This window comes from Elgaria multicarinata, chromosome 14 (assembly GCF_023053635.1).
Source record: "Elgaria multicarinata webbii isolate HBS135686 ecotype San Diego chromosome 14, rElgMul1.1.pri, whole genome shotgun sequence".
Classification (NCBI taxonomy): domain Eukaryota; kingdom Metazoa; phylum Chordata; class Lepidosauria; order Squamata; family Anguidae; genus Elgaria; species Elgaria multicarinata.
In genome coordinates, this window is record NC_086184.1 from 16,413,430 (window position 1) to 16,440,136 (window position 26,707).

A 26,707-nucleotide genomic window follows, 5' to 3' on the forward strand; every position below is an offset into this window, starting at 1 on the left:
CTCAAGCAACATCCTAGTTCAACCATTTATGTAGGAGCTAGCTGCTGTCTCTAGGTTTCGCCATCTTCACATTTCCGCTAGGTTTTTTTACCTCTTGCGTACTTGAATGTTATTGCCTCTTCACATCTGTTGTTTGTGCTGTTATAACCCAACTCCAAAAGTATGATCTTCTTGAGCTACAAATAGCTGTTGGTTTAGGAAGCAGCTTGTCTCAAGTTGGGAATAACTGCTCTTGTTCCTCCTACAAACCAGTTCTACAGTGCAATCTTATTTACTCAGAAGTAAGTCCATGTTTACTCTGAAGCAATGGTGCTCACTTCCTGTAAGTATTTAGAATTGCAGCTTCAACCTTCTTCAGTAATTCAGCAGATATATTGCTTAATTGCAGATAGCTGATTTGAGCTTCCTATCTTATACTAATAATATGTTTTTATTTCTTCATTCGTTCTGATCTAGAGATCCCATGAATTCTTCAACAGAAGAAATCATAGCCGATGAACAGGCAGTAGTTACTGGAGTGATTCTGTTGCCTGGTTCTCTTGTAAATTTGTCAAAATTGCGTTAAAACCTATTCCTGAAATGTAAAACCTGTATTTGGTTGCCTGGTTGTCTCAAGTTCAAAAGTTCACTATAAGGAATTGTTTAAGTTTGTGAAAGCAGTTTACAAAATTGTTGCTTTGTTGCCTTTGCAGAGGTGTGTACCTAAAGTGTGTGATTCTCTTCAGCATAGATGAAAAGGTCATTGGAGAGAGAAAATGATTGAAGTCTTTATATTGAAGGTATCATGATTTTTTTTTAAAAAAAAAAAGCTCTTGTACATCTACAGAACACATTTTGAACATATACAGTGAGTTAAGAATCTTGCAGTCTTTTTATATGATTTTAACTATAGCTTGCTTATTGATCAGATTGAAAATCCAGATTGCTTTTGGGTCTGCATGAAAGGAGGTGGAAAGTTTGTAAACAACGAAATGGAATATCAAAAACTTCAGTCTGAAATGAATCTGTTCTATAACAAATCTTTCAGATATGTGGATGAAGTCAAACCATCTGTATTAGAAGAGGGCCAGGTAATTTTGTATACTTGATTTGTTGTTTGGATAGATATGGACCTCAGAAGGGGAGAGCGAATGGTAATGTTGGGACGTTACTATTTTATTTTTCATTCAGATAGCCCTACATGGTTTGGGTCCGGGCTATCTGCAGGATCGCCTTCTCCCGTACAATCCGCCCCACACACTCAGGTCCTCTGGGAAGAATTTCCTTCAGCCAGCCAAAATTAGGCTGACAGGTATTACCCAGAGGACTTTCTCTTCTGCTGCTCCCAGGCTGTGGAATGGCCTGCTGGAGGAGATTCGTCAACTTAACAGTCTTAGCATTTAAGAAAGCTATAAAGACTGATCTCTTCTGGTAGGCCTATCCAGTGGAATTTTAGGATGCTTTTGGTATGCTTTTAGGATGTTTTTAGGATGTTTTAACAATGTATACTATGTTTTTAATCAGTATTTTATACTTACTGTTGTTCCCTGCCTCAATCAAAATGGAGAGGCGAGTAAGAAATAAAATTATTATTATAATTGAAAATGTACTATACATACTGCTTCTTAGGGTTAACAGAAAACATGGAATTAGACAGATATTTTGGACTGTATTTTTAATCAGTTCAAATATCTATGGAAGTATTTGAGTAAAAATGATGCCATATCGCTGTCTCCTTCTTGTACTGCATGAAATATGAAGCTTATACATGGATTTTCCCCCTGTAAGCTCGTCTTGCATTCCACTAATTACATGTTTATCATGAACCAACATAGTTAGTATAAAATTAAAAATTTACAAATCACATGTTTCTTTTTCAGGTTTGTACTGTTTATTGTCAGGAACTGAAATCCTGGTGCAGAGCTGTTGTTAAATCTATCACATCCTGTACAGACTATTACCTTGCAGACTGTTTCCTTGTGGACTTTGCCAAGAGTGTTCATGTGCAAACAGACAGGTATGTCTGAGTAAAGTGAGAAGGCAAAGACTATATACAGCCTGACTACTGGGATCTGAAAGTAGTTCTCAATAAGCCCACCCATATGTCCTACCACATGCAGCAACAACCCATGCTTTTTTAAATCCCTAGGTTGTCGTGAATGAGTTGGCGTACTAGTTACCACTACTCAAGCGTTCCCATTTGGCTGCTTCTGCCAGTGGGAACAGCTGACAACCCAGGGATGTCTGAACCCAGAACTCTGACTTGTCTCTCCCCTGACAAGCCAGAGCTGGAGTTTTTCCAATCCTGGGTTGTCATTTTATGCAAGTCAAGCCACTGATCAGCTGATGGACTGATGTATGTGTAGTTGGAAGCTCCTGGATTCAGATTTCAGCTTAAACTAGGACTTGCTGGATCATTCTGGGCAAGTCACTGAAATGAGAATAATAATGGTCTATGGCACATGGCTGCTGTGGACAAACAAGTAAGATCATGTTCAAATACAAACGTCTTTGAAGCTTAGTAATTCTGTGTTCTGAAACCTCTGTTTGTTTTCAGGATTTGTGTTGCCTTAGAATCATTTATGCGGCTGCCTTATAGAGCAAAAAAGTTTAGGTTATACGGTATGAAACCAGTAACGCTACGTGTCGACTATCATAGTGACAAGGCAGAGATCGTGTAAGTATGGTTTGCAAGAGATTATGTAATGTATTTTGCAATATTTTGTTTTCTGTTGAGCAAATCTTAGAACTTGTCTTTCGGGTAACACTCCCCACAGCTAAAAGCAGGATCTTTTCTGCATAATAGTTTCCTGTCCATGAAGTAGTTCCATTTGTATATTTGCCAGAGCACCGTACTAATTGTATAAATATCATGGGGTGGGCTTCTCTTTTCTGTTCATCTTGTACTCTGTAAGACATTGCAGAGTAAAGGAATATTTCATAATTCTACAATAAAGGAGGATGTGTTTCTATCCACGCTATAGTACCAAGACACTGAAATATAGCACTTGAAAATATAGCATGCAGATTTATGTAGCCCTAGGGGTGTGTACCTCAGGGTATTGTGTTTTTAAAAATAATAATAATTTTAACGTGTCCATGTAATAGAAGCCTGCCATAACATCTTAAAGTTAGGGGCAGACTTCCCTAACCAGCACATAGTTTTGCAATCCATACATTTTGAAGTCAGGGCATATATTAAGTAGCCGGGGGACAGAGTTACTTGCCTGCCCTCTCCTCCCCTGCTGTCAGACAATTCCCTCAGGCGAATGGAGTGGTCAGACTCCCCCTTCAAGGGGTGAAAAGGGTGCACCATGGGAGGGGCCAAGCCTAAGGGGGCCAGCTGGTGTGCCTTCACTCAGACGGAGCTGGCACAATGTATGCAACTCTTGACAGCTGCGTAGGTTGGCTTGAAGTCTTCGCTATATTAAGCTAAGGGCTAGTCTGACCGACGCAAAGCTGAGTCTGTTTGCTGGTGTTGAGTATATGTATATATGTGTGTCTGTGATTGATATATATATGGTGCTGCTACAATGAAGTAATCATGTGCTTCTTTGTAGTCCTACTAACCGCTGGGATGTTGCAGCTGTCCAATATTTCCAAAACCTCCTGAATGGTAAGGAAATACACAGAATAGTACACTGTACAATCTAAAATATACAGGCAGGTTCAGGGGGGAAAAAGTATAAAGTAATCCATTTGGGAGGTTGGTTAGAAGACTTCCATAACTGTCTGAAATAAAGAATATTGGTAAATAGAACGTTCTAATTTTAGTACTAATTGGAATACCCGATAAAGGACATTAATTTACGATTGAAGATTAATACGTATTTGCTTAGATTTTAAAATAAATGAATGACTACAAAGTTCATTGTCTGTGAATTTTGTCATCAGTGGGTGACAGGACTGTTCGGATGTGGCAGTGGGTCTGGGCAGTTACAGAACTCTGGCAGCTGTTACTACTCTGTTACAGTGGGCAGCTTGGGACCAGGCAACTGAGTGTGGGGAGATCCTACAATTTGAAATCTGAGATTGATGATCAAGTTTTTGTAATCAAACCACATTGTATTTGCCTATACACAATAAGTTTTCCAGTGATACCTTATTGGCATGGATTGATAGAGCATTCAAAGCCACTTAGAGAAAAAGGATACAGCCTTTAATGCTTATGTATGTGATTGTTATACACAGCACTGTTCTGTCTCGGAAAGGTGCTTTCTTTTGCATGAGTACCATTGCAAGGAGCGACCAGTGAGCTTTCAGAGAAGACCCTAGCCACTAGTCGTTTACATATGTGCAAGATGAAATGAATCTCTTCCTAACATAGCTGATCCAATGTTTGGGTCGTTTTTCTGCTGAGTTTAGTTTAGGAAGGGGCTAACATATAAATGTTTGTAGTTTGCATACGTTAACGCAAACGTTGATAGATGCAATGTAGCAATGAACCTTGCTGATATTTCATCCATGAGACATAATTGAGAAACAACCAATGAAATGTGTAGAAAGAGATAACTAACGCTCTACTTATTTCTCTTATTTATAGCAACCACTCAAGTGGAAGCCAAGTTATGTGCTGTTGAAAATGACAATGTTGATGTCTATCTTTATGTTACAATAAAGGGTGAAAAGGTAAACCAGGTCATATTTACAAATCTGTTTATATGTAGTATTTTAAAATGGATATACGATTTGATGGAGTGAATGACAGCATCTGTTAGTGAGTAATAAAACTCTGCTAGTGAAACACTCTTTCTGGTAGTTTGAGTTTACAGCTCTTCATTAGCAATAGAGTATATTCCAAGCAGTATCAAATCTGTGAGACATTTATTAACTGTTGTGATAGCAAAAAAGACATTACTTCACCTCTATCAGCTCATGGAACATGCTGGAAAAAGGTGTTGAAAAAGATGTTATGAAATATTTCCCTCAAACTCTCTCTATACACAATTACAATCAATCTACTGTGTCTACTAATTAATTTGGATTGATGTTGATTGCGTTTATCCAGTGTATACCATGATTTATTGTGTTATGTTTGATGTGATTGGATGTTGCATCCTTTTGTTATTTATATAAAATTCAATAGAATATAGAAAAAGAGAAAAGAATGGAATTGCAGTGTATACGCACAATATGCCATCATCTACAGTTGAAAAGATGCTGATATAAAACAGTTGTCTTATAATAGTATCTTTGCAATAGTTTGGAGTTACACCTATGGGTCTATTAGAAAAACCACATGGAAACCATTTTAAAATTATCTTATAGAGCTGGCGCATGCCAACAGAGTGTCTGCTATATATCTTCATTGAATTATGTGGTGTGCCTTGAAATGTCATAGCCCTGCCGTTAGTAATGATGCATGTTTTGATTGCTGTCCTTTCTGCTAAATTATCACATGCAAGAAATCTGTTTTCTTATAGGTGTGTGTGAATGATGATCTCATTGCAAAGAACTTTGCTTGTTATGAGAATAATGAAACATCTAGTATTGTAGAGGACCACAAGGAAAAAACATCAAGTCTTGAGTCTCTTTCAGAGGAGATCAATCCTGCACTTGTTCTGTGGCCAATGTTGTTGCAAGCCAAAGAATCCAAGGCTGTTGAAACATGTAAGTATGGTCAATCTGTTTTTGAAGTGAAGGGACAGCTGGTGGAAAGTAGCAGCACATGGGAGGGGTGTTTAACTTTTTTTTCACCTGCTGCTTTCCCCCACCAAGGTGGCTACATACTAGTCTAATAATTCATGACTGGCAGACAGCCAAAAAGAGAGAGGGTGGGCAGACACTAAACTATATTCTTCAACTTCCGGAAGCTTCTCTGTCTAGTTGTCTAAAGGTGATTCATACTTGATAGAGGCTACCAGGTGAGTAGCTACTTTGCAATCCTGGGATGCAAGAAAGTTTGGGTCTTTGCTTGCTGCTAAAGTAGGATCAGAACTGGATCATGGAAGCAGAAAAAGAGAGGAAAGGCAAACTACAAGGCTAGCAGTCCCTGGAGCTCATTACGATAGTGCCAAATTGTGTATTGTAAGGCACTCGGGTGAACCTAAACCTAACCAAGCTTATGCCAATATACATTACAATATACCTTTGTAGGCATACCTATATATACCTATCAGACTTGTATACAGTTAGATGTGTTTGTGCCTTTTATTGGAATTCTGCAATAAGCAGTTAATGAAATATACTAAATTCATCATGTAGCTTTAGCAGTAATTTATTTTGGAAAAGGGGGTGAGAGAATAGTGTACAAACTAGAATTGCTATGTCTGGCTTCACCGTTAATTAAGGTTCTTGCCACATGTGGCTAGATGAAGCTTGAGATATGTTTTTGAACAGCAGCTCAACAGCCATGCTCAGCAAACTACTTTTGCAAACTTACCCTCAGTTTGCAAAATAATTCAACATGGCATGCTGTTCAAAACAAAAAAATGTCAGGTATACCTATGAGTATACCTAAATATCTCTCTGGATTTTCACACGGTCCATGCATTCCAATAAACTGAGTATCTTTCCTGTGGAATCTTTAAAATAATAGTATCCACTTCTGGAGCAGATCCTGCATGAGGTGTGGTATATTGAGGTCACCAACTTACTTGTACTTACAAAGAACTTTAGTGAAAATTGTCAAGCTTCATCTATGTATTCATTTTAGCTACTGCTGCTTCTAACAACTCTGCGAAAACAACACTCAAGAACGTAAAGGAAACTGCCTCACATAATGGAGTAAGTGAGTCTGTAAGTATATTTTCACAAAATATTGAAGTACATTTTGTAAAAACCCTTAAGATGTCCAGGGCCTGTACATTGTTGAGGCAGACAGAAGTGGCCTTAAAAGCGCAGAAAATTTGTAAGTTATTTGATTTATTACGCTCTTAACCATCACTGTGGCACCATCTGGATTTTCTGCCCTGGGCACCAATCTGTCTCTGAGCAGATGCTCAGCTTTGTGTGCAACTTATTTTATTTGTCTAAAGCAGGGGTGGGTAACACGTGGGCCGCATATAGCCCCTGCTGGTTCCCAATTTAATATGTGTATGTATATACACACATATATATACGTACATATATATACATACACATATATATGTGTATGTATATACACATATATATACATACATGTGTATGTATATACACATATATATATATATACATACATATATATATAGATATACTCCGCAATTCAAGAAGGACGCAGACAAGCTGGAGTGTGTTCAGAGGAGGGCAACCAGGATGATCAGGGGTCTGGAAACAAAGCCCTATGAAGAGAGACTGAAAGAACTGGGCCTGTTTAGCCTGGAGAAGAGAAGACGGAGGGGAGACATGAGAGCACTCTTCAGATACTTAAAAGGTTGTCACACAGAGGAGGGCCAGGATCTCTTCTCGATCCTCCCAGAGAGCAGGACACGGAATAACGGGCTCAAGTTAAAGGAAGCCAGATTCCAGCTGGACATCAGGAAAAACTTCCTGACTGTTAGAGCAGTGCGGCAATGGAATCAGTTACCTAGGGAGGTTGTGAGCTCTCCCACCCTAGAGGCCTTCAAGAGGCAACTGGACAAGCATCTGTCGGGGATGCTTTAGGGTGGATTCCTGCATTGAGCAGGGGGTTGGACTCGATGGCCTTGTAGGCCCCTTCCAACTCTGCTATTCTATGATTCTATGTATTTACAGAAACTGCTGCGCATAGCCACCTGAGAGCACCAAAAGTGTGTGTGTGTGTTTGTTTGTTATATTTCTATACTCTCCCCTAGCTGGAGCTGTCTGGGCAGTTCACAAATTAAAGCCTCGAGGTAGTACCATGTGATCGTACACCTTTAAGCATACCCCAACACACACACACACACACACACACCTGGAGCTGTATTTTATAGCTGTTGTGTAATAAATTATTTTAAGGCTGAAATCTTACATACACTTGGGAGTAAGCACCGTTCAACTCGATGTGACTTATTTCAGAGTATGCATGTACGGGTTGTACTGCACATGATATGTGCATATCTGTTACTATTGTGAAGCTTTTTAAAAAAGTCATTCAACATTTATGTAGTATGTTGTTTTTGCTTTAATTGTATTGGTGTATGTTTAAGTATTGTAGAAAATAAAAATAATAATAATAAAAAAAAGTCATGGTGAGACTATACATTCCTCCACAACAGTGATTGCCCATTTTTAATCATTCTTTTCTGATTGATGTGTAGTGTCCTTCTCTAGAACGTAATACTGATTATTGCAGAATTGGCAGTTCAGCTGATGACAGATCAACATTATCATGACTATAGTTTTGTTCGCGATGGTGAAGTGGTTAGCCAGAAGCATAAAAGTGCAATGCTTCCAAATCATGAATAACAAAACTATGGGATTTCTTTGTTTGCTCACTTAGGACATAATGGTAGCTATTCCCCCTTTGAAACAAGGCATAACAGTTTCTGTACAGGCAGATGGGTGGACAGACAGGTATGCGTTCACTTTTTAATGTCTTTTGTTCTGATTTCCTTACACAGGCAAGAGACTGTACCAATTTCATTATGCTAAACCCAAAAAATGAAATGTTTGTTTGGCTTCATGTACCAAAAATAATCAGTTTTAATTTAATTTGGCTAATGTGTTCCCTTTCTCTCAGAAATATACTTAGGTTATGTTTTGTTTAAATATCTGTGAAGTCAGTGATGTTCTTATTCAAGTTTGTCATGTTTTTACAAAAGGCACAACCAATCCCATCCCCACAATTGCATTACAAGCTGCTTTTCAAGAGGCCCAAGGGCTGCAGTATTAAGGAGCCCGGCAAAAATCCGTTCTGCTTTAGATCGCGGCCACTACTTTTATGGACATGGCTAAGATTTTTTCATATAGTTGCTTTTCATTCTAGGACCTTATGCAAGAAAACTAAAACAGAGGAAGTGAAGGACAATCTTTATAAGAAAAACATTGGCATGAAGTAAGTCTGGGCTATTGGGCAGTACACAAATGAAACGAACAAAATGAAATGAAATATTGAGCTTTAGCAGTGTTGAGCCTCTCTGAGCTTCTGCGCAGCGACGTTCTCCATCCTTCTCCCAAACCTGGAGATGGCCAGAGGCGCTCTGTGATATTGCAGTGAGACTCAAAAGCAACAATATGTCCTGCTGGTTTCCAAGCTTTTCCAAAATCAGTGTGAGACTTGGAAGAGTCGTGTACCCTTCTCCAGGAGAAGAGTGGGGATCTCATCAGAATTTTATTTCCTGTGTTCATCAGTGATTCATCAGACACATTTGTAGATACCTGCTTAAGGCATTTCCAAACATAGCATTTTTATTAGTAATTGAGAAGCTGAATCGGAGCCATGGTTACCTACAACCCACATGTCCAGGTGCTGATCCATGTGCCGACTGTTGCGACAGTCAGCTTGGCAGGTTTGGCAGTTGCTATTAATACCAAAACCAGTAATGGTGATCCATTGGAATAAGTACCTCTTCTTTGACCGCTAGTGTTGACATCTGGTAAAAAGTATGCATATAGTGTTGACTGTAGGGGTGCGGTAATAATAACCAGGTGAAACAAATTATTGCTGCCTCTATTACAGATGATGATCTGTGCAGTTGACTTCTCAGTGAAGCAATTATAACCTTTCTATTAGCAGAAATTCAGGTTTATTTGAATTCATAATTATTTCCAGCATGATGGAACAATTCTTAGTTACATTGTCGAATCAGTCTTCAGAGAGAATGCCATATGTTGGGATCTTAATATAAGGAGCTCAGCTTGCAGTAAATGGGCACCGTGAAACTAACCTAGTGTCTTAGTGTTTTTAATTGCTAAATAGATATTCCATCATAATATCTATTTTCTCAATTCAAAATAAACATTCTTGTTAGGGAGCAGTGTGGAGTAGTACTTAAGAGTACTGGACCTGAATTGATGAGGCCCAGGTTCCATTTCTTGTTCAGCCATAAAATTCACTAGCTGGTCCAAGGTTACCATTTTTCAACCTAACCCATTTCACATGGTTGTTGCGGGGATAAAAAGGAGAGACCCATATATTTTGCCCTGAGCAATCTGGAAAATTTCCAGATAAAAAATTAATACATAAAGTCTGAATAAATTGGCCTGCGGTAACAAACTTTGTGTTTGAAAAATGAACTTTTATGTTTTCAGGCTTCTGCAATTTTTAAAACCTGATCCTTTGAAAGCTGTTGATGAACAAGATGACACCAAGGTATTCCCAAAAATTGACTACTTCATGTGTGTTTGCAGAAGATTCACTATCTTTGACTATTGGTTGTTTTAATATATAACTAGACTAGCAAAAAAGCCCGTCATACGACAGGTGTAGAGGAGCAGTCTGGTGAGAAGGTTAGTGGGTTTTGGCCCCTCTGCTAGGCTGGAAGCTCCTGGCAGTTATCTTTCTCAGAATTAGGAAATTCCATAGAAGGCCGCAGTTCCGAGGACCGCCCCTAAATGGCGCCAGAGGGCAAAAACCATTTCTTGGAACTTCCATAGAAGGCCGCAGTTATGAGGAACGTCCCTAGATGGCGCCAGAGAGCAAAAACTATAACTGGCTTGGAGGAGCAGTCTGGGCTTTTATATATATAGATGAGTTTAAATGTTCTACAACATTTCATTTTGTCTGAATAGCTTTCTGAATTGATAAACGTTTTACCTAAGGCATCAGAAATTATAGCTCCCATTGACAAAGTCTTGGGTGATTCCAAAATTGCTAACTGTCAACTAACTTTCCTGGTAAAAAGGAAGGCCATTCATAGTAATGAAGCAATTTGTTGTTATCCTTCAGTCATCCAATTCGAATGTATTAGAACTCTAATATGTGGCTTTGGTATTCATGAAATTTCTTTTTAGTGGTATCTTAAATCTGCATAGATTTGCTTTATGCGTATTCCTTAAAGGAAAATCAAATAAAAATGTCGAAAACATTTGCCTTGGGGTACAACATGGAATGTAAGCCTTCATATCGTACTGTCCATTACAGTCTTCTGAGTCTTATGTTTACTTATAGGTGCATCAACTGAATATGAATGCACACCTCCCTGTTGTTCTTAGCAACAACATTGAACCATGCTCAACTCTTGAAATGGCACCATTGTTTCCAGCTCTGAAAAAGGTAGTATTCAATAAAGCAAGTATAACAAAGAATGCTCATACCTCTGATTGAATTCCTTGAATACTGACAACTGCAACGTTTTGAAATTAAATGCTGAAAAAAATGCACGTTGGTTCTTTTACTGTATTCAACACAATGGTATCACAGTAATTAATTTGGGCTGTAACCTAGCTTGCCACAATCCTTAGGTGCAGTAGCCCAAATGGGAATGTTGGATTTATTATAATCCTGTTTGTTTCAATGTGAATATTGTTTTAAACCAATACAGATATTAACGGGCCACTATTTTATTAAGGTAATGTTCAAATCAGCTTGCAGTCTAAACAAAACAGGCTACAGCAATAAATAGTTAAGATCTTAAACGTCAAAGTAGGGATGTCCACCGACTTGGTAGAAGTTTGTAGTTAATTCTATATCACTCACAAACAGTGTCTCTTTGCACGCTGTCCTAACCATAGCTGGTGCTGCTTTTCACCTCTTAGTATCATTTTATTAATTTCTTAAATGCGAAATGTTGAAGAACCCACATTGTCTGAACATCGTCCAAAAATACCCAGCTTGTTTGTGTTCAGTGAACCTAGAATCATAGAATAGCAGAGTTGGAAGGGGCCTACAAGGCCATCTAGTCCAACCCCCTGCTCAATGCAGGAATCCACCCTAAAGCATCCCTGACAGATGCTTGTCCAGCTGCCTCTTGAAGGCCTCTAGTGTGGGAGAGCCCACAACCTCCCTAGGTAACTGATTCCACCGTCACACTTCTCTAACAGTCAGGAAGCTTTTCCTGATGTCCAGCCGGAATCTGGCTTCCTTTAAGTTGAGCCCGTTATTCCGTGTCCTGCACTCTGGGAGGATCAAGAAGAGATCCTGGCCCTCCTCTGTGTGACAACCTTTTAAGTAATTGAAGAGTGCTATCATGTCTCCCCTCAATCTTCTCTTCTCCAGGCTAAACATGCCCAGTTCTTTAAAACATGCCCTACATGTATATAGAGCAGAACTCTGTACATGGGTGGTGATTTCTTTGGAGTTTTTGCAACAGCCACTCACTGCTGAAGAATCAAGCTATTTAATCCAATATTTAATCAATAATTTATGTGTCTTTTCTGGTAGGAGCTTCTAAGGAATCACTTTCTAGGTCCTAATCATATACAGTCTTATTCCTGGCCAGTGATAGCTCGTGGATGTGATTCGGTTATCATCTCTCCTGAAAACGACCCACTTTTGTATCTTCCACCAATTATTACATTTTTGCAATCAAGACGTTGCTACATATCTTTGCCAGCTAGAAATGGTGTAAGTAGAATATACCGTTATGCTCAAACACCTCATTAATTTGAACAAGGTCATGAGAAAGTATAGGATGTCTTTAGGCAATCCATGTATGGTTCTCTTTCTGTATTTGGGGGATGGGGTGAAGATCTGGATTCTGTGTTTAAATATGCTTCACTCCTGGATGGAAGGACCATGGAGTGTGGCATTGATCAGAAAATTCCCAAGATTATCACTAGCAGTGAACGTAAACACATGAGGCAGCAGTGATCTTCGCTTCCAGCCAAGTAGCCCATTTGTAGCCATCAGCATGCAGCTGCTGACAACTGTGGGAAATGGGAAGGTGATGGCAACGCTGTTGCCTCTGACTCAAAGGGATAACCCAATCAACTGCTGGCCAAGATAATTACAGATACTGAACAGTAAACATTTCAAAAGGTCCCAGCTTATATGAATAGCTGCAGCAAGAGAACAAGAGATTAAGTTTTTTAAATAATATAACGAGAAGAACACAAACCTGTCCATAGAAATATATCTCTAATTTTGTGGAGCCAGACAAAGAATAATGTCCAGCCTTTGGGGAGTTGGGTTAGTGCTTGCGCTAATTAAATTTCCTCTCCTCCCGATTGCAGTCCTCTGCGTTTCCCAGAATCTGCTCGAGACTGTCCCCCAACCCTCTGGAGTAGATGTGGGGAGGGGGGGGAGATACAGGGGTGCATCAGAATCCATTCTGTTGGTGGTTGGACACCATTAGATACAACCTGAAGTCTTTACAAGCAAGCAGTCTGGAAGTGGGTGGTAAGCAAGGAGCAGAGAGAGCAGCTACGTAAGAGAAATTTCATAGAAATGAGTGTGCTCAAAGTCTCTGCTTGAGCTTTTAAGTTTTGGGATAGTTCGTATTGATCTGAACAATGGATTCTATCTCTCTTTTAAACAGATTTCCTGATGTATACGTTTCTCATCTTAGTATGCTATATCTTATGTGTTTATTTAGCCAATAGCATTAATTGTATGCCCTGGACAGAAGAAAGCAGAACTGGTCTTTGAGTTTCTGGAAATGTATACCCGTTGTTCCAGGCCTCTTTACCCAATATTGCTCTTGTTGGGAATGAATACGGATGAAATCAAGAGTGCAAGAATTCCGAGAGGATGTAAGGATAACTTGATCATTTATATTGAAAATATGAATGAACTTGTCTAGACCTTATTAAAGCATTACAAAATGCAATAAGTGGTCTATGCAGAATGTTTTGCAAAATACAAAATGCAGTATTTCACATTTTAACTGTTTTCCACAAGCATAACCATGTAACCGCCCAGAGAGCTTCAGCTATTGGGTGGTATAGAAATGTAGTTAATTTTGATACGGTTCCACAGCCATAACAGGAAAATATGGGGATTGCTTTTAAATTATATAATTCTGTTTTTTTAAAGCAATGTAGTAGAGTTTCAAAGTTCTGTTAGGATCTGTACAATTCATTGCTCGTCTTACCCTGCCTAATTCTGTTTATATAAGCCTTAATTACCTCTGTGCCAAAGAATTCCTGATGGTTTGGAAGATGAAATAACTGAAAATCTTGTTTATATATCAGAACGCTGGAAGGAGCAATTACACACTAGACTGATATTGAGAGGTATACTGCCTCTGCTATACAGCCATCATACCAGCCATGGATAGCCTTTTCCTCCAAGACTTTGTCTACATTGGAACTGCCAATATAGGAACTGCCATTTAGCTCAGTATTGTCTACATTGACTGGCTGGCCCTATAGGCAGGGATCTTTCCCAGGCCTACAGATATGCCAGGGATTGAACCTGAGACCTGTTGTATACAAAACATGTGCTCTACCACTAAGCTTCGGCCCTTGGTGAGTAGGAATCGCCTCTAGATGACAAGGCAGGGCAACTTAAGAAGAGAATCAGTTCTTTCTCTTAGGTTGTCTGTGAGCCTTGTATTACTAGTTAGTATAGATGAATTTGGTTAAATTAGTAACATTTACTACTTGACATGGGTGAAATTTAAATAAGAACACATAGTGGCAACTTCTAATTTTATAGGTGAAGTCATGATAACAACCCCACATAGCCTTCTGCGGCTGCTTGAATACCACAGCTTACTGTTCCTTAGGCTCTGTCATCTTGTGTTTGATGAAGTTGATGTCCTCTTCTCTGAAGCCAGCGAACAAGTAAGTGTGTGTGTTTTGATCATATAGTGGAGAAGTGTTTCGAATGTGCAGTCTAAGCATCTTCCAAAAAAAAAGATATAGACTCAAATGGATTTCACTTCTCCCAAAAAATCAGCTACACTCGATGCCACTCCCTTCATTGCAAAAACATTCCCTTTCTCTGGGATTGTCCATGTGGATAGACGGGAAGGGATGAGAGAAGGTGTCAAGCCAGGCAAAAAACTGTGCTGCTACATGGACCAAAGGCCTGATTCATTCCAAAACATCAACTGATTTATTAGAACACTCATAGTTACTGTCTTTCCATCATTCTACTAATACTTTCTGCATGTGCTCTTCCATTGCAATTTTTACCAACAGGCAAGAAAAGACCTATTATGTCCTATTATGCAACGTCTCCCTGGACGATCCCCTGAGTCACTCCTGATTAGTCTACTTCAGGGCTCCAGTAAATCTACCACTGAGCAGGTGGCCAAATTCCTGAATTTGGCCATCCGCACCAGATCGCTTATGGATGTTGATTGCGTTTAAATCCACAGATTAGCAATTTTATTATCTATATATCCCTCCCTTTTTCACTATGCTAGGCTCCAATAACCCAGTTCTGTTCCCTTTTCAGAAACCAACAATCTAGTATCTTTAGTGATTTTGTAACACTCCTTCTTTTTTATCCCTACTCTGTATTGTTTTATATAATGGTGTATCTTCTTGTTTTATATTGGTCTGTTGACTGTAAATAAAGAAATACTAATACTAATACTTTTACCTATAGCGTTCCCTCTTTTGAGATGCCAAGATAGTGATGTCGGTTAATTCCTCTTTTTATAGATATTCAATATTTTAAAATATTACAAAACAAATCTGAATGTTGAAGAAAAGGAATCTGCACCCCAGCAGATAGTTGCTGTTGGAAACCAGTGGAACAAAAATATAGAAAATTTAATGAAAGAGTTCATGAATGATCCATACGTTGTGATCACATCTATGGAAGAAGGTGCCATATATGGGAAGGTACAACAGGTAAGGGATTTGGTGTTTTTTTTAATAGCTCTTATATATTTAATAGTGTATTTTGACTTGGTTGATACATTAAACTTGTAGCGGCTAACATACTAGAATGTTTAAATGAAGTTGAGTGCTTGTGGTTAGAGATGCATAAACTCCGGTGTTTCTTCAGCCGGGGAAAACAGAGATAATATATGTAGTTTCATTTGGATTAAAGATTGGGTCGCTCCAAAGTTTAACTAAATCTTTGTGGGAAGAGCTGCAACATGAATGTTATGAAGCACTGCAGCTTTAAAATTCCAAGGGGAGTCTTGGAGGTTAGGATTGATTATGTAGAGAATTTTATTTATTTATTGCATTTATAGACCGCCCCATAGTCAAAGCTATGACTATGGTATTTTGTAATGACTATGGTCATTACAAAATACCACTAGTCAGTCCCATTAGTTAAAAAGTTTGGGACTTCCTTAGAAACTTTCTACCGGGTTAGTTAAGGGTAAAAATATAGGACCTTTTCATGGATTCAGTAAAGAAAGTCATTATTATGTGTAAAGGATTTCTTGGTGAGATTACTTGGAAGTGCAAAAAAAAATTCTGAGCACATCTGAAGTTCTTTTGGCCTAACAAAAGTATAAACAAGTGCTTTGGAATTCCATCTGCCATTTTTTTTTAAAAAAAAAAAAAAAGGGTTAGGTAAGTATCTCCTTATCTTTTTATTTCCTAACATAATTTAAAGCGGAAGCAGAAATGAACTAGCAGTTGGATTATTTTTTTAAAAAAATTAAGAATTATGTAATCTAACATTTGGTAATTTTGAACTAGGTGGTACAAGTCTGCCTTGACTCTGACAAAATGTCTATTTTACTTCAAACACTGGATTATACTCCTACTAAAACTCAGAAGACACTGATTTTCACCTGTTCTACAGAAGAAACCGAGATAGTTTACAAGGTATCTCCCCATCCTGTCCATATAGACTTCAGGAAAACCTCTGAGTTTGAATGCTGTAAATGAATGGCCTCTCTTATGACCATTGACTGGGTTTATGAGATATTTAAATTGTTTGGAGAGAAAAATACAGCCCCATTCTCTCCCCCTGACCTCTTCCCAGGCCAGTTAATAGATTTATGTTTGCATAGGGAGTATGAGGGCATTCCAGAAGGGAATGGTTCTATTTCTTACTTGATCTTGTGCTGGGAGCTTCATCATCAGCCTATGTAAGCTATAAATGGGTGATCTATTGGGTAGTGTGCTAATCATATGGTGCCGTTGTGTATCATGAGCCATAGTAAGTGCTGGATCAGACCAAGGGTCCATCTAGTCCACCGTTCTATTCACAGTGGCCAACCAGCTGCCCATGGGGAAACCCCAAGCAGAACCTAAGTGAAACAGTACCCTCCTGCCTATGTTCCCAGCAACTGGTGTACGTAGGCATCCTGCTTCTGATACTGAAGGTAGCACATAGCCATCAGATCTAGTAGCCATCGATAAGCTTCTCCAGGAATTTGTCTAACTCCCTTTTAAATCCAGCCCAATGTGCTGTGTGAAGAAGTACTTTTATCTGTCTTGAATCTCCCACTAATCAGCTTTATGAGATAATCCTGAGTTCTAGTATTATGAGAGAGGGAGGAAAATGTCTCCTTATCCACTTTCTCCACATCATGCATAATTTTGTACCCCTCTGTCATGTCTCCCCTTACTCACCCTTTCTCCAAGCTAAACAATTCTAGCTGTTGTAAGAGACGTTGCTCCAGCCCCATGATCAATCTACTTGCGATTTCTCCACTTCTGTCCACCACAACCCCAAGATCTTTCTTGAATTCAGTCACTGCTAGCTCAGATCCCATCAGCTTATACTTGAAGTTGGGGAAACTTCCGTCAGCCAAAATTAGGACCTTCTCTTCTGCCGATCCCAGACTGTGGAATGGCCTGCCGGGAGAGATTCATCAACTTAATAGTCTTGCCCCGTTTAAGAAAGCCATAAAGATGAATCGCTTCCGGCAGGCCTACCCAGTCACATTTTAAGATAAGATTTTTGAGATTTTAATAATGTATTGCTTTTATGCTTTTAATCAGTTTTATACAAGATGTATTTTTGTATTCAGTGTTGTTCCCCACCTCGATCCAGAAGGAGAGGCGGGTAAGAAATAATAATAATAATTGTAACTCTTCTGTAATCCACATTGTTTGAAATTATTCTTATTTTTGTAATCAGGCAGTAGCAAGCAGTTCAATATTTTGCTTGAAAATAAGTCCAGAAATTGGATTTCATTTTGGTTATGTTGTAGAGCAATGGAACAAAAGATTTAGCTCTGGCACACATGTTGTATTGGGTGAGTATTTCCTATTTCTTGAGTAGGTATACTTTAGGCTCTCTATCAAAATCCTAATGATTCTCAGTCTCCCTTATGGCAATTTAATTGTCTAATTTACAGAGCATTGGCCATTTTCAGACTAATTACAAGGTAGCATGAAGAGTATTACAAATCATAATAGGTAATATTCTCTCATTAAAAAACAGGGTAAGGGGTTAATCAGTTAACAGAAAATCATAGAGGGAATATATAACAGAACAATTTGTTTCTTGTCCCTGGTTCTGGTACCCCATATTATTCTATTTTAGCACTTCTGATGACTGCTTCCTATATGATAATTCTTATGTGAAGGATGTGGTTTGTCATATTGGCGCTTTTCTCACAAGTAAGCTTGCCAGTGCCGACATTTTAAGCAGGATAGTAATTTGCAAGAGCATTCCCATAATTTAAAAATCAGACGATGAGAAGGAAACCACATTTGTTAGGATTGAGGTTACAGAATATTATCCATTAGTGTTTTTTTAAGATGGGCTTTCTTTCCAGTTTTTGAGCAATAGTCATAATTCTTAGAGGGCATGTCAGTTGCTTTTTGCTTGATATATTTTCTCATTTTCTTTCCAGTTTTAACTGATGACTGCTTACCAGCCCTAGGAATTACAGATGCTACCAGTGTAATTCATTTCAGTTTTCCCTCATCTCCAAGAATCTTTGGGGCACGATTATTCAGCATGTCTTCTAATTTTGAAAATTCAACAGAAAAGGTCTGCAAAAATCCTAGTAAACAGTTTAAGATACCATCCTGAAAATGTCAAACAGAATAGCTATCATTGGAGTTTTTCATTCCTCTTTCTTCCTTCACCAGCGCCACCGCTGCCTATAAGACCCTACTTGTGACCTTTACTCCTTCAGCTCTGTCATTTTCAGATTGGAAAGGAACCTCTTGTGCAAGCACTGAGTCGTAACTGACTCTTGGAGGGATGCCAGCTTTCGTTGACGTTTTCTTGGCAGGCCTTATAGCGGGGTGGTTTGCCGTTGCCTTCCCCGGCCATTGGACCATTGGACTGGCAGCGAAATCTTTCTTAACACTGAGCATTCTCCACTGTACTAACCTGTGGTACAAGGCAAGCCAGATAACACACACACCTCTGCCTCCCACCACCTCCCTGCCACTCAGCATTTGCTGCCTGAAACTGCTACTTCACTCTGCCTACTGGTAGGGCTGCCCTGTTTATTCTGAAACAAAGTGAGACCTACAAAATCTGCTTGCATTTTGTCCCTCTTGTCATTTGCCTCTTTCCCCTCTTTCTCTTCTCTGTTGCCTGTACCATGATCAACATTTTGATGGTAAGTTTATTGGGTCAAGGACCCTCTGGTGTTTTTTGTTTCAGTAGTTTAGAAAATACAGTATATCAGTGATAAAAACTGAAGGCAGATGTTCCATTTTCTCTCCCCTGTAAAGGTTTCATCTCTAAGAGCAACCAAAGAGCAACCAAAGGCAAAATCTGTCTTACTGTTGACAGAAAAGAGTACGTGCCATGCTGTTGGAGTACTGCATTATTTAAAACGCACGGAAGCCAACATTCCAACTGAATTATGTGACTTCACATCTGGAGTGCTGGAGGCCAAAGAAGTTAGTAAGAGTGGGAGGCCTCTTTGTCACTACCTGAAAACATACGGAATCTGCAAGTAAGAAAATGACAAATGTCTGTGAATTTCGGCAGCTAATTACCTTGTTTTAAGTAATGCTTTCCCAAGTTAAGATCACTTGTGACTTAACGAAAACAAAAGACATCCATCCACTATATAGGAGTTACACTTCTGGACAAAGTCTTACCCAGGTTAATTTTGTCTATTTGTTCCCTGCAATCACCCTCTGATATAGCAACATGCCTTAAAAGGAACCAAGTTCCTGGTGAGGAGGGGGTGGTACAAGGGTTGAACAGATTGAAGAAATGGGTTGTTCTGTAGTACTACAATCCGGCCTGAAAGAAAAAGAGATGGAAAAGGAAGGGACGCCATAGAAACAGGTCTGCCTTAAATCCTGTAAAGAGGAGAGTCTCCTTTGAAATGCTGTCATGTGAAGCCTGTGGGGGTGGGTGAGAAGGAACGCAATGGGCCTTGATATCTCCTTGTTGGTCTATGTTAGTTGTTGCTTGTCCAGTTGTTAAACATGACCTCATTGTGAGACGCCTGAAAATACTTACTGTACAACAGACACAGATTATTTGGGTTTTGGCAGTGCCTCTAGAAGATAGTAGAGTGACTGTCTAGGGCCAGTCGACTTAGCTGCTATAGGTTTATCAAGCATTTGACATGAAATTGGCAGAGTAAATTTGGTTAGTGCAGGGCATGCAAACCTCTATAGTAGCTGTGTCAGACATTGGAGCTATTGAATGTGTTGGAGCTATTGTCTCTGTGTCAGTTGGGAGAAGTCTATCCTGCTGCCTGCTCAAGTCGTCTAATTTATCAAGGTTTGCATAGACTTGAGTTCAGGACAGGCATATCTGCCTCGGGACTGAGTGATTGTGCTGGTGGGGCTAGGTGAAGATGTAATTTGGCTCGTTACAGAACCTGGTGGCGCTGGTGTGATCCCTCTTGTTCAACTCAAAATGAGGACGATCTAGAACGGGTTTATCGGGGATTTCAGACACGATGCTTGGTGGACCAGGTTGCACGTTCTGGCCAGGGGCTCGACTCATTGCAGTGGTGGACTGCAATGGAACACCTTCTCTTGGGGTTGCCTTTCCAACAGACTGCCCTGTGCGGGATTATCACTACCGATACCTCCCTTTTAGGATGGGGTGTTTATTTGCGGACCACTAAGGGAACAGGACATCTGGACAGCCACACAAGCCAACCACCCCATCAATTTTTTTTAAAGCTTCTGGGTGTCGAGAGGGCTCTGAAAACATTTGATCCAGTCATGGCCTTTACCATTGAACTACAGGCCTTTCCCTAGAATTCCGAGGGAATCGTACAGAAGTGCAGTGGAAACCAGCACTGTAGATGTTTGCTTCTGCAGGAGGCTTAAATTCAATTATTCATGGCACACTGGTCTGCTGTGGTATACAGTTTGGGAAATACTGCTCTGTTGACTTTTATGACCCCTGAATTTTCTATATGTGAAGTTTTATTTCTTGCTTTCCACAGGGGTTATATGGATGGTTGTCAGTCAATTGATCTCACGCTTTATTCTTCCCAGCTAAACATCGTCACCTTCCTCATCTGCACGCAGAACCATGTCCTGTAAAATGCTCCATTCTTACTGTTGAATTCTGTCACTTTATGAACACACAGGAATAAAACGCGCTGTCCAGATCGACATCGAGTTAGTTTACCAACAGATTTGCCCCGAAAGATAACTGATGAAGCTTTGCCAACATCTGGAAATGTAACAGTGAGTTAGTAAAATTCATGTTTGCATCCTGAATGTGTCTTACTACATTTTGACATTAGAGCCCTAGCCATAATATGAAGTATTTTGGATCTTCAGAAGAGAACTGCTAGTGCTATAGGATCACTGCGCTTCTGCCTTTCAGACATCATTTCACCTGACATGGTGAAATTATACCTGGTAGGATTGATATACATATGGGCATTTCCTCTCTCTTTAGCAATAATAATAATAATAATAATAATAATAATAATAATAATTAATAATTCAATTTAATTTAATTAGAATCTGCTTGTCAGCGCCCTACCTCCAAGACCTCCCTTCCCTCAGCTTTTCTGCCCAGGCATGTTTTCCTTAGTTAGGGTACCAATGCAAGACATGAGCTTGACGGAAAGAAAAGCACTTGTAAGCCCTGAGAAAGTTCAGCTTCCGTCACCCATGCTCCCCTTCTGCTCCATGAATTGGACACTGTTCCGCTCCCGCTTCCTATATGACTACAGCAGACCTGAACAAAGCCAGAGTTGCTTCAGTCACACATTGTTTGGGCCTAAAAGATTGGGATGGGGGGAGTAGAGCGATTTGTCCAAGAATATAAGAAACCGAGAGGGAGTTTTAAACTAGTGCTTTAAGTCCAGTGACTTGTGGAAGTCCTGTATTGCCTGTTTCCTGGATGTATGTATTGCTCCTTCTTACGTGCATTTCTACTCTTTCAGATACTGCCTCTTTTTATCGTGGATGCCTCAAACTATTTTGGCCGCGTCGTAAGTAAACAGAAGGATTTGTATACAGCTCTTGCAGAAGAGATGAATCAGTATTATAAGAAAGCTAGCAATCAAATCTCTGCTGAAACCGTGAAGAATCTGGAAATGTATGGATTACATGAAGAAAACTCTTTCCTCAGGTGGAATATTTAGCTTGTTTTGTAACTATATTACAGTGTAATGAACTATTTTAAGCGGTTGTCTATGTTAATAAAATCTGCTCAACCCTAGGGAAGGATGGTACAACTGATAAATGCAATGGCTGCATTTGCATATATCAGGAAACCAAAAATTCTGGCTTAATAAGGCAGGATATGCACAAACAGCGTGAGGGTGCCTGAAGCCCATTTGCTCTCACTTTCAACCTGCTTTAAAGCTGGCTTTTGAATACTGGCTTGTTTGGAAGCCCTTAACCATACTACCTGTTTCACACATAATGGGACATTATAGTTCAGTACTGAATTCTGGCTTATTTTCCCACTTGTACAAAGGAAAGAGCAAAGGGGCAGGAAATCAAATGAGGATTTCAGGTTTAGCATAATGTGTGACCTGATTCACTGCCCATAGTGTAATTTGTTAATCTTAAATCTTCTGTTGAAGCTGTTTTGCAAAGGCTTGTTCTTATACCCTACAACTTTCTTTTGAAAGGGAAGCTTTTAGTCTTGAAAAATCCTTTTAAAAATCTAAACCCGAATAAACATTTGAAATGCCAGAACTATGTATCTTGTCATCATAGGCACTTGTCAGTCAGTGCTTTGGAGGAAAGATTGCAAGTGAACCAACACATTTTTAAAATGAAATTTCTCTACAAGCACCTAGAGTTTTGACTGTTCATTTAATTTATTTTAGCTGTTGGAATTTTCCAATTTTCTCCCCCCCTTCCCCCATTTTCTTAAAGGGTTCAAGTGCTGGAAGTGGTACCAAAAGAAGAAAATTGTTTGTTTTATAGTGTTCACATCAAGTATATAGATGAAGGCAGAACAGGTCATGTTCAAAATTATCGCTTGCTTATCTTACCAGAAGAGTTTCAAGATTTGCCCCCTCAGGCTGTAGAATTCATTGTTTGTAGGGTTAAACCCATTGATAATGAAGTGGAGTGGAATGCAAAAGTAAGTTTTCTCTTCCTTTTTTTTTATCCTCGGGGACTGTTACACTCATTTCTCTCTTTTTATTAAAAAACACATCTAACTATTTTCCAAATGTTGTGATGAGTTGTCTGTTGGTAAATAGTGTGATCAGTTTCTAATTTTGTATCAAGAATGATTCGTTCAGTTTTGTGTTTCTTGGTTATATGCATGATGACCTTCTGCACAAATAAACTGGGGTAAGCCTGAATTCTTTTACATGTTAACTTTTCAAAATTATTTAATAGGCCTTATTTTCAAATAATTTCATGATCCATAGCTAATACTTTCCTTTTATGGAAGAAAATGCCAGTGTATTAAGCAAAGCTGATGATTGATAATACAAGATGTAACATTTAATTAATAACTTTTACTTCAACAATATAAAAGTACAGCATTATCCATAAAATCCTCTTGTATTACTTGTAAAGTGACCATAGCAATGTGCATCAACTATAGTAATCATTCATCAGTCAGCCCTTCCAAGAAAACAGCTAGTTAAGTCTGTTCAAAGTAGATAAAATAGTTCCTTCTGCCATAAACTGCCCCTGTTTTGGAATTGGAAAAAGGGGCATTCTGTGCCTTCTGATCAGTAGTAAAGAGATTCTAAGGTCATTGTAAGATGCACACTTTGTCTGAGGGTTGTTTTTATTTTTTATTAGGTTACTAGATACATTCATCACAAGATCAGAGGAAAAGTGCATGAAGCAAAAATAGTACTTGCCCTGGGGAACACGATTTGGGTGGATCCTGTGGTATGTAATGCTGCTGAGAAATTTGTCATTGCTTTTGAAGGTGGTATGGAATACTTGGGCAGGTGGTTTCTTCAGTATTAGGTTTGTTTCTACACTGCGATTCTAGATCTTGACCAACACATAAAAAAGATGCCTCCAGTTTTGTCTCTGAATTGTCATCCTCTATTTGGGGATCTAAGAACCATGAGGATTATGCAGTGAAGATTTGTTTAGGAGTGGCCAGTGCTAAAATTTGCATCTTGTGTTTTAGCAGTGTAATTGATTAAAACAAATTATGGTACCTCAGTTAGACATGTCCAGATTTTGTGGAATCCGCCCCGTGTGTGTTTTGCAGATCGTCCAGCTCACAGACAGATTCGATGGGTTTTTTTCAGTGTGCAAAAATATATGCCAAAAAATCTGTTGGAGGTGTCGTTGCAATTTAAATGTTTTATGTTATTACTCAACATTATTTTTCCCCATTCCATTCAAGTTTCTCTGCATGTACGTTTCCATGATTTTCAGAATGGCATGTGTCTCAGCATAAACTATTTTCCAATAAATTGGTAAATTATGGGCAATTAGAAAATGGTCTGAAAGTCTGTAGACTCCTCACGGCCTAAGGAGCTGCTATAGATTCAGCGGGTCAGATTCTTAGAAATCCCAAATCTCAGTACATGTGATTATTTTGAGATGTTTTAAATCAAAGAAAATGTCTTTCAACGACAGGTTTTAACAATTATTTGGAAAAACTTCTAAAACTTTTGGCTTGCTTGTCTTTTAGAAAAGCATCATTGGCACAAAACACTTTTCATAGTAGACAGGTCTGATATTATTCACTTTATTAATATCTTTATTAGGCATTAATAAATTAGGCATTGTGAACCGCCCAGAGAGCTTTGGCTATTGGGTGGTATAAAAATGTAATAAATAAATAAATACATGCATGTTTAGTCTTTTTAATCCAAACTTTTTAATCTTTGTAAACCACCCAGACAACTTCGTCTAAGGAGCGGTATATAAATATAATAAATAAAATAGTTTGCATACTGAACCAGTTGAAGTTTTCAGCCTTAGCTAGTTTCCTAACTATGACAGAAATACATTATGTGTAGTTAGATATATGCAAATTGAGGTGTGTGTTTTTCATGTTTTATCTAAGCATGTTGAGCTATTAATTGTACTGGTGAGGGCATTTGTCCTTGGTATCAGCTATGAGGAAGGTGTCCAACTACCATGTCCATCTCCTGTTGGCCGGACATTGCTCAGTAGCTCTGTTGCTTCTGGTCAAGCTGGCCTTCTTGCCATATCTAAGGGATCACCTCCAGTTGATACGTGCAGTAGTGAGGAGACTGGAGAATGGGATAAGAAAAATAATCTTAATTATTGTTGTAAGAACTTGGAGGGTGAGGGACAAGCTGTGGGAAAACTAACAGTAACGGGGCAGCAGGGAGTAGGAGCTACAAATGGGGTAAAATAGTGGTTCCCAATTAGCTAAGTACTGCAGACCCCTTGTTTTTCAAATGCCAAGCCATGGACCCCCTACTTTTGAAAAAATTGTTATCTCTATGTGAAGCAATTTTTTGGAGAAAAGAAGGGGTAGCCCCTAATAAGCAAAGGATTTTAGGTATACTAAAAAAAACAGACCAAAAAAATTGTGACATTATCACGTAAAAATGACAATGATTTAGTTAGGAATATAAAGACAAATTTAATTTTACTAATGTCTAGTTTACAATTGAACAAATTATGACATGTCTAGCAGCTACTAAACCTAAATGTGATGGGAGAAATCATGCCTCTTTTTGTCCCGAACAATCCCTTCCACATCCGGTTCAGTATTTCCTACTTTTAATCTCAAATCTGGATCAACATCGAGCCAATTTCTATGCTTGCTCTTCATATAACAAAATGTCAGTTCATGAAGATATGTGGAATGAAAGGGAACTACCGTAGATGTTTCAAAGCTTTTTCACCTAACTTCTTATAATCAGGAAAAACCTTCACCCAGAATTGGTCCAGTCTATATTCTTTGAGAAACAATGAACCATCACAAGTCACGTCAACAAGTGCATCTTGTTCTTCCGCAGATAGAGTTGTTAGTTGTACATTACCACATTCAAAGGGATTCCTTCTCCATGAGTTTTCAGGATTAGATGCAGGGAAGTAATCTCTGAAGCTAGTCGCTAAATCACACAGGTGCTCAGTGATGTTATATTTTACTTCTGGTAGGAATTCGTTGTCAGTGGACTCCAGAAATGAATGGTGAATATGTGAATGGTGCTACGTACCCCCTGGGTGGGGGTCCGCGGACCACCAATTGGGAACCACTGGTGTAAAAGCAAATACCGTTTTTTCTAATTTAAATTCCAGGTGAGGATCACCAGACTTCCAGATTTGAAAACCTCTATCAATGAATACAATATTCGCTCTGAGATCCTGTCTACTGGATTGGGAGCTGACAACCCTCAGCACACACATGAACTCCAGAGTTTATTTAGAGATGCTGAAATAGGACATGAGAAAAAAGACTTGACTGCAGTGTAAGGGAATAACCTTGATTTCTTATTTTTATTTTATTTTGGTTCCAAAAACAAGCTTTCTGGCTAAACAGGCATGTGCATTGGGAGGTGTAATATAGCTGGCTAAAGAACTTCAGAAGCCAGGGTTCCATTCTCTGTAACTTCTGGTACTAAAAGCTAACCTCATTTGTATATCAATTGAAGGTAGCCTTCACGAGAAGGATGTTTCTCTATCTGGGGTTGATATGTCACAAATGGGTCTCATATAGTTAGAGACGTAATTAGGGACAAAAGACTTTCCTATCCTGGTGTCCTGTTTTCAGGGG

At 39.0% G+C, this 26,707-nt stretch overlaps 1 protein-coding gene across 1 annotated transcript in view; it reads left to right on the forward strand.

Annotated features, from left to right (window-relative positions):
• The first annotated feature begins 710 nt into the window (after positions 1 to 710).
• Positions 711 to 26,707, forward strand: part of TDRD12 (tudor domain containing 12) — a 31,353-nt gene continuing 5,356 nt past the window's right edge. Inside the window, exons 1-25 of the mRNA XM_063141431.1 lie at positions 711 to 779; positions 909 to 1,070; positions 1,860 to 1,996; positions 2,537 to 2,656; positions 3,540 to 3,595; positions 4,523 to 4,608; positions 5,403 to 5,589; positions 6,635 to 6,705; positions 8,360 to 8,433; positions 8,846 to 8,914; positions 10,111 to 10,171; positions 10,970 to 11,074; positions 12,182 to 12,364; positions 13,335 to 13,491; positions 14,399 to 14,526; positions 15,355 to 15,546; positions 16,354 to 16,482; positions 17,747 to 17,864; positions 18,468 to 18,607; positions 19,306 to 19,532; positions 21,144 to 21,243; positions 21,954 to 22,141; positions 22,900 to 23,110; positions 23,788 to 23,880; positions 26,233 to 26,402. Coding sequence (XP_062997501.1) covers positions 756 to 779; positions 909 to 1,070; positions 1,860 to 1,996; positions 2,537 to 2,656; positions 3,540 to 3,595; positions 4,523 to 4,608; positions 5,403 to 5,589; positions 6,635 to 6,705; positions 8,360 to 8,433; positions 8,846 to 8,914; positions 10,111 to 10,171; positions 10,970 to 11,074; positions 12,182 to 12,364; positions 13,335 to 13,491; positions 14,399 to 14,526; positions 15,355 to 15,546; positions 16,354 to 16,482; positions 17,747 to 17,864; positions 18,468 to 18,607; positions 19,306 to 19,532; positions 21,144 to 21,243; positions 21,954 to 22,141; positions 22,900 to 23,110; positions 23,788 to 23,880; positions 26,233 to 26,402 — 3,188 coding nt within the window. The 5' untranslated portion in view covers positions 711 to 755. The remainder of the gene's footprint in view (positions 780 to 908; positions 1,071 to 1,859; positions 1,997 to 2,536; positions 2,657 to 3,539; positions 3,596 to 4,522; positions 4,609 to 5,402; positions 5,590 to 6,634; positions 6,706 to 8,359; positions 8,434 to 8,845; positions 8,915 to 10,110; positions 10,172 to 10,969; positions 11,075 to 12,181; positions 12,365 to 13,334; positions 13,492 to 14,398; positions 14,527 to 15,354; positions 15,547 to 16,353; positions 16,483 to 17,746; positions 17,865 to 18,467; positions 18,608 to 19,305; positions 19,533 to 21,143; positions 21,244 to 21,953; positions 22,142 to 22,899; positions 23,111 to 23,787; positions 23,881 to 26,232; positions 26,403 to 26,707) is intronic.